Genomic DNA, 8,452 nt, shown 5'->3' on the forward strand with positions numbered 1-8,452 from the left:
TGACTTGATGATTGATTGGATATACTGCTCTTGTTCGTGATTCAAGTCATTCAATCTCTACTTGTCTTCAAGTCTGCTTGGACAATTTATAGCTAGTGAAAAGCTATTTGCCCGTTGATCAACTTTCGATCTTGATCGTCCATTTTGAATTGTAGTTGATCTGATAATTTTGTCAACTTGATCTGCAATTGTAGGTAGATGTCATTTCTCCTTTTTGTCAGATGATTTGAATAAATTGCCCGTTGCAGTGTCTTGAATTGTGTAGCCTCCAAAATTTGAATAAGTTCGGCGCGGCGTGCTTGATTTTCTTCTCCTTCATAAATGCTCTGACATGTCAAGTTGATCAAATAATTTAACTGTTGATTCTTGCTTGAGTATAAAATTATTTCTCCGCAAATCAGCCTTCTTCGAGCGTCTCCGGTTCCATCGTAAAAACTTGATGTTCAGATGAAAATATATATATCAGATATTTTCTCCTTCATGATCCTTGTGAAATAATATACTGGAACCTCTGTAAAAACTTCACTGTTGTTCATGGTGAGATGCTCTGTTTCGAATTTCAAGCTTAGTCCACCATACTTGGTATGTTTCTCCATATGGTGCATGGCTTCTGTGAGACTTGTGCATTTTCCTTAGCTAGTCTCTCCTTGGCTAGTCTCCATTCTAGCTAGTCTCTCCTTAGCTAGTCTCCATTCTAGCTAGTCTCTCCTTAGCTAGTCTCCATTCTAGCTAGTCTCTATTTTAGCTCGTCTCTTTTTCAAGCTAGTCTCCATACGGTTTTGTATACTTGGAGCTAGTCTCTCATACTCTTCAAGCTAGTCTCCCATACGGTTATACGGTCCAAGCTAGTCTCCCATACGGTCTTCGTATACATTGAGCTAGTCTCTCATACGGTCCAGGCTAGTCTCCCATACGGTCCAGGCTAGTCTCCAAAGCAAGCTCCCATACGGTCCAAGCTAGTCTCTCATACGGTCCAGGCTAGTCTCCAAAGCAAGCTTAAAAATTGCTTCACTTGAGATTCGAACTAAGGATCACTTGGCTTTGCTCACACGCGTATCTTCCAACTCCTCTAACATGGTTCTTGGTGACTTCTCCGCAACATAATTGTGTTAAGCTATAATCCCGCTTAACATCTAAAATCAAAATATGATTTTCCAGACTTGTACTTGGGTTGCATGATATTGGTGCACCATACTCCGTAGACAAGGACTGACTCAAATAGAATAAAATTGGGGACTACTTGATTTTTCAAACATACATTCGACTCATCAAAATTTACAATATATTCCTAACAAAGGGCAACTGTGGTGCTGGCGAAAGACAAAGGATTAGTCCAAGGGAATTTTTTTGTTATCGCTTACAATCAAGAAAAGAGGTTGTCAGTACAATACTACATGCGAAGAGGTTATTCCAACAATTTGTTGTTGACGGATATACAATGGTTGAGTCAGGAAGACTCATCTATATAAGGACACACCAAAAAGCTTACGTTGTGAATCATATAGTGGGTTGACAGATGCTTTAACTCGGGGTGAAATAAATCCAGCAACTCAGGGCCGTAGGATAATTTTACCATCGAGTTTCACTGGCGGAGCAAGGTACATGATACAGAACTACCACGATGCGATGGCTATTTGTATATGGATTGGATATCCGGATTTATTTATAACTTTTACCTGCAACCCAAAGTGGCCTGAGGTGCAACGTTTCCTTAACGACCGTTGTTTGAAAGCTGAAGACCGTCCTGACATAATTTGCAAGTTATTTAAGATGAAGCTCGATTCCTTGATAGCCGATTGTAGAAAGAAGCAACTGTTTGGATCGGTTGCTGGAGGTAAACCCCTGTACAATTTTTTTTTTTACTATATCATCCTGTTAAGATTGTTTTTCCTAAAATATATTCATTATTTACTTCACAGTTATATATACCATTGAGTTCCAAAAAAGAGGCCTCCCTCATGCGCATATATTGCTCTTCTTGGACAAAAGAAATGAAGTTAGTCAACTTGGAGCTTTGGACAAAATAATATCAGCTGAGATACCTGATCAAAATATAGATGTAGAATTAGAGCTGTCGAAACGGGCCGGCAGGGCGGGGCCGCCAAAGCCCGCCATATGGCAGGGGCGGGCTAAAAAGCCCGCCAAAATACGGGCCTAGGGGAGGTTGGCCCGCCCCGCCTTAAGCCCGCGGGCCTTGGCAGGGGCCCGCCATATGTTAAAAATTTTAATATTAAATAAAAATTATATTAATATAAAAACGTAATAAGTGTACACTAAAATAATTTGTATAGTTTAAACATATATTAATGCATTTTTACTTTTTAAAACACAATAATAAATAACAAATAATCAAATACATAATGCATGTGTTAATCCATAAATTAATAACGAATCATTTATACAATGTACTAATTTTTTTAACTTGATTATATATATATATATATATATATATATATATATATATATATATATATATATATATATATATATATATATATATATATATATATATATACTATTATAGAAATTATTTATTATAATTCTTTTTCTTTTTTTTACATTTGGCGGGCTTGGCGGGCCGGCCCCGCCAAAGCCCGCGGGTTAGGTGGGGCGGGTAAAAAAGCCCGTCAAAATACGGGAGTAAAATATCAAAGCCCGCCCCGCCCTTTTCGCGGGGCGGGGCGGGCTTACCTGGCGGGTTAAGTCCGTTTTGACAGCTCTATGTAGAATACTACAAAGCTGTTGAGGAATTTATGATGCATGGGCCATGCGGAAAAGCTAGACTGAATTCTCCGTGTATGGTGAAAGGAAGATGTTCCAAATATTTTCCCAAAAAATTTTTGGAATGTACTACTTTTGATGATGATGGGTATCCCTTATATAGACGTCGAGAAAATGGAAGGACAATAACAAAGAATGGCATTGCCTTAGACAACAGGTATGTTGTACCGCACAACAGACATTTATTACTTAAATACAAGGCTCATATAAATGTTTAGTGGTGCAACCAGTCCCGTTCAATCAAGTACCTTTTCAAATATGTCAATAAGGGACACGACCGGGTAACAGCCGAGTTCTACAAAACAAGCAATGATTCAGATGTTGGAAAATCTGTAGATGAGATTAATATGTACTATGACTGTAGGTACATTTCTCCCTGCGAGGCTGTATGTCGGTTGTTTGGCTTTGATATACAGCTTAGGGCTCCATCAGTGGAAAGGTTAAGCTTTCACTTACCCAATCAACAAAGTGTGATTTTTGCAGATGACGATCTAGTTGACAACATTGTCAATAGACCAACTATAGGACAAAGCATGTTCTTGGAATGGTTTGAGGCTAACAAGACATTTCCAGAGGTAAGAAAGATGACTTATGCTCTGATGCCAACGAAATTTGTGTGGAAGAAACAACTACGAAAATGGCAGCCAAGGAAAAAAGGATTCGCAATAGGAAGGATTTTTTACGTCCCACCTAGCACTGGTGAAATTTTTTATTTAAGATGTTTGTTGAATAAAGTTCGTGGTCCTACATCTTTTTCTGATATAAAGGTTGTGAATGGTGTGCAATATGATTCATTCCGCGATGCGTGTTATGCTAGAGGCTTAGTTGATGATGACAAAGAATATATCGACGCAATAGAGGAAGCAAGTCATTGGGCTTCTGGAGATAAGTTGAGGAGGTTATTTGTTACACTGTTAATGACCAGCTGTATAGGTAAACCTGAAGCTGTTTGGAATGCTGTGTGGCAACATTTGTCTGAAGATGCACAATATCAATTTCGAAAACAATTGCAAAATTCAGGTACACAAGCTATTCTGGTTATATCTTTTGAACTTTATTTTTAGTTGTTTTTAGGACAACGTACTCAAGCAAAATCCATTGGTTTTATTTTCACGGTATGATTAAAATCACTGCAGATTCTGTGTTGAATGACAATCAGAAGATGAATTTTGCGTTGGTTGAGATTGAAAAATTGTTATCAATAATGGGAAAGAGTCTTAAGGACTTTCCAGAAATGCCAGTTGCAGATTTGGAGACATATAATTTAATATCAAATAGGTTGATACAAGAAGAATTGGCATATGATCATGTTATTCAGGAGAAAGAGAATAACGATTTGGTTAGTCAACTGACAGATGAGCAAAAGGTAATATACGAGGAGGTGTTAACAGATATTGAAAGCAAATCTGGTGGATTTTTCTTCGTTTATGGATATGGTGGTACTGGTAAGACCTTCTTGTGGAGAGCACTTTCATCCTCTTTAAGACGGAAAGGTGAAATTGTTCTAAATGTTGCATCTAGCGGCATAGCTTCTCTTCTGCTACCAGGTGGTCGTACAGCACATTCTAGGTTCGCAATACCTATATCTGTTAATGAAGATTCCACTTGCAACATAAAACAAGGCACCCCGTTGGCTGAGCTTATTATGCAAAGCAAGTTGATAATATGGGATGAAGCTCCAATGATGCACAAGTTCTGCTTTGAAGCCCTAGACCGAACTATGCGTGATTTATTGCGCTCCACAAATCCAAGAAGCTGTGAAATGACATTTGGTGGTAAAACAGTTGTTTTGGGTGACGATTTTAGACAAATTCTTCCGGTTATTCCAAAGGGCACAAGGCAAGATATTATTGGATCGAGCATAAATTCATCATACCTTTGGAGATCATGCAAAGTATTTAGGCTAACAAAAAATCTACGCCTAAGACGTGTAAAATCGCAAATAGAGGCCAAAGAGATTGAGGAGTTTGCAAACTGGATAGCAGATATAGGTGACGGGAAAATTGGAAATTCAACGGATGGTGACGCAGAGTTAACAATTCCAGATAAGTTTCTACTTAAATGTGAAGGTGATACTATCTCTACAATTGTTGATAGCATTTTCCCGTTGTTTAGAAGCGCTAATGGTGATTTATCATACCTTGAGGATAGTGCCATATTGGCACCAACATTGGATATGGTAGATATCATTAACCAATACATGAATGATCAAAATCCAAGTGAAGCTAGGACTTATTTGAGTTGTGATTCAATTTGCAAGTCAGATTCTAATGCAGATATGTTAGCGGAATTGCACACTCCAGAATTCTTAAATGGTCTGCGATGTTCTAGTGTACCTAATCATGCATTGACTTTGAAAATTGGGTCACCTGTTATGCTCTTGAGAAATATTGATCACACTCTTGGCTTGTGCAATGGTACAAGATTGATTGTAACAAGGTTAGCTGATCATGTGTTGGAGGCAAAAATAATGGGGGGTACAAATGCAGGTACTACAGTTTTGATTCCAAGGATGTCACTAACACCGTCAGATCCTAGATTGCCTTTCAAATTCCAACGAAAGCAATTTCCTTTGATGCTATCCTATGCCATGACAATAAATAAAAGTCAAGGACAAACGCTCTCAAGAGTGGGATTGTATTTTAAAAGACCAGTCTTTAACCATGGCCAAATGTACGTAGCTGTTTCAAGAGTCAGTAACCCTACGGGTTTAAAAGTTTTGATTTGCGGAGAAGATGTAACATGTCTTAGTAAGACAACAAATGTTGTGTACAAAGAAGTCTTCAACAATGTTTAATCAATTTTCAATTTGGTGGGGATTTTTTATTTTTTACATTTCTTAAGCTTTAGTACATACTGTATATTCCCTAAAATATACATATGGCCGTGCATCGCATAGGTGCAACTACTAGTATAATTAAAAATAAAATTCTATTTACTTGATTTCCCGCTCAAACAATAGTAAATAATAAAGGTAAATTTAAAAAGGAACATAAATATTTCACAATAATTCTCTACATCATCATCAATTAAAAATGGAACAAAAATTAGGTAAATTAAAAAATAAATGAATATTAATAATTGACTGAAAATTAAAAATGAAAAAACGAAACAGAAATTAGATTAATTGGAAAAGGAAATGAATATTAATAATTGACTAAAAATAAAAAATGATCTATAATTGACTAAAATGGAAAAGAAAATTGTTAGATTATTGAATTTTAATTTTTCACAATAATATTACATAGTAGAATAAATCAAATCACAATTATATCATAAATCTTTCACAATTTTAAGCAATGAAACAAAAATTAAAAAATGAAACGAAAATATTTCAATAATAATATTCTACATCATCAAGTAAAAGTAAATAAAAAATGGAAAGGAAATATTTCAATAATAATATTCTACATCATCAATAGTAAAGACATATTTTAAACAATAGTAAATATAAACTAAAAATGAAACGAAAATACTTCAATAAAAATATTCTACATCATCAATTAAAAATGGTTCGGATATGTAAAAATATCAATGCATCTAATATTCTAATTGACTAACTGACTAAAAATAAAAAAGAATAATTGGCTGAAAATGAATCTGATATTACTAATTGACTGAAAATATAAAAGGATCACTAATTGACTGAAATTATACCATTATATATTTTCACCCGAGTCACCCATCCTTTTGGACTAAAGGTGTTAGCTCTAGACGAAGATAGACAAGATTGTGTTGTTACTACCAATGTTGTCTACAAAGAGGTTTCAATAGTATGTAAATACAATATGTGATATTATGTTTTTTAAAATGGCAAAATTGCTATATATCTAGACAAAAAATATATTTTCCATACAAATAAATTAGGATATCAATTCATTTTTATAACTGAGTTGCTAGAGAACGAGCACATTTGACTAATTTATAAAAGAACTGAACAATGATAAATAAAATCTCCAAAGTTATAGAACCGCATGCGTACATCTACATATTAGCTATTAATTTGAGCAATTAATAACATAAAAACACATAAATGATCTAAACAATACCTTCAATTGCACTATATAATATTTGATGTTCTAATTTAAATAATTATATATCGATCCAAATATTCTTAATATATTACAACAAATCTATTCTGTGCATCGCACGGGCGCAAATACTAGTATATATAAAATCCTCCTATTTCATTTTCCCGCCCAAACTTAAGGACAATTTAATAATATCAATATTATGAATTAATTAGGAATAAATTAATTAAAAATATTAATATAATGACTTGATTATGAATATCAATATAATGAATTGATTATGCCAATACCTTAAATAAATAAATACATTTTCCTTTTAAAAAATCTTACAATTTTATAATTCTCATATTTTTCACCTATAAATACAATGAGTACAGTTGATGCTTAAAAAAGTTATAAGTCTTCATTTTACATTGCATCCCTCTTATCCCTTGCAGGTTATTAAGTCAGCTAGTTTGTTATTAGTTTGTTATAATAAAGTAGAGTCTTTAGCTGTGTCAAGCTCCCCCACCTATTGTGGTGGGCAGCTCTACTATATAAGCCTTGTAATATTTCTTCACCGGGAATATATATTGAATCCTGAGTTTTCCCTTCTCATTTGGTATCAGGCTAAAATACGATCCAATGGCCAACCCACCCACAGTCACATCCCACCCCACTCCCGCCGACTCCTCCGAACGAGAGAACCAAGCAGTTGCGCAACCTGACCGACGTCCGGCCAGTGTATTGCAGCAGGCGCATCACTATGTTTCACTAAAGTTGAATGCCACGAACTACCTGTTCTGGAGAGCGCAGCTGGTCCCGTTCTTGAGAGGCCAAAATCTCTATGGCTTTGTCGACGGAACGAGTGTGTGTCCGCCGGAGTTTTTGCTTTCCCCGACCACGCCGATGGCAACCCCGGTGGTGAATCCGCTGCACGCCGACTGGGTCCAACAAGACCAGTCCATTCTAAGCATGCTGTACTCGTCCATGGCGGAGGAGGTACTATACCTCGCAATCGGCCACAACACTGCCAGGGCGGTTTGGGTCTCGGTCGAAACAGCCTTGGGCTCGACGTCGCGTTCCCGCACCCTCAGCTTACTGACACAACTCCAGGGGCTTCAGCAAGGGAACTCGTCAACATCCGAGTATCTCGGACGTGCCAAAATTCTCGTCGAACAGCTCGCACTGGCTGGTCGGCCGATAGGACTGGACGAGCAAAACCTGCACCTATTCAGGGGTCTCAGGCCAGAATATCGGTCACTCGTTGCCTCCCTCATGACCAAAAGTGCTCCCCTGACCATATCGGAAGTAGCTGATCTCCTTAATACTCACAGCTACCTTTTTCCGGAAGAAGCTGCACCAGTCGGCCATTCTCCAGCTGTGTTGATTGCCCAGCAGGCACCATCGAACAACAGGTCCACCAACGACGGTGGACGTGGTCGCGGCCGGCATCAGAGAGGCCAGCCAGGGCGTGGACAGCGTGGCCGAGGTGGTGTGCGTTGTCAAATATGTGACATACCCGGTCACACGGCCCTGACTTGCTATCGGCGGTTCGACGACTACGGCGGCCCTCGTTCGGCTTCTACTCAACCTCAGGCGAACATGGTACACCGGCAGCAACAAAATGACCACAATACTGCTCCTTTTTCAAATGTGTG

At 37.5% G+C, this 8,452-nt stretch overlaps 1 protein-coding gene across 1 annotated transcript; it reads left to right on the forward strand.

Moving 5' to 3' along the window:
* The first annotated feature begins 1,626 nt into the window (after window positions 1-1,626).
* Window positions 1,627-7,257, forward strand: LOC109176856. Its single transcript, XM_019326250.1, has 6 exons — window positions 1,627-1,844; window positions 2,885-2,938; window positions 3,146-3,356; window positions 3,549-3,801; window positions 3,918-5,270; window positions 7,250-7,257. Exons 1-6 carry the CDS (start codon window positions 1,627-1,629, stop codon window positions 7,255-7,257), a joined length of 2,097 nt encoding a protein of 698 aa, XP_019181795.1.
* The last annotated feature ends 1,195 nt before the right edge of the window (window positions 7,258-8,452 follow it).

This window comes from Ipomoea nil, unplaced genomic scaffold (genome assembly GCF_001879475.1).
Source record: "Ipomoea nil cultivar Tokyo-kokei standard unplaced genomic scaffold, Asagao_1.1 scaffold0761, whole genome shotgun sequence".
Lineage (NCBI taxonomy): Eukaryota > Viridiplantae > Streptophyta > Magnoliopsida > Solanales > Convolvulaceae > Ipomoea > Ipomoea nil.

Bases quoted from the DNA above. Each gene is read 5' to 3' on its own strand.
- LOC109176856 (XM_019326250.1), top strand. From the start codon at position 1,627: ATGGCTATTTGTATATGGATTGGATATCCGGATTTATTTATAACTTTT. The intron at 3,357-3,548 runs GTAAGAAAGATG...TCTGATATAAAG, and splicing joins CTAACAAGACATTTCCAGAG to GTTGTGAATGGTGTGCAATA. The intron at 3,802-3,917 runs GTACACAAGCTA...AAATCACTGCAG, and splicing joins AAAACAATTGCAAAATTCAG to ATTCTGTGTTGAATGACAAT.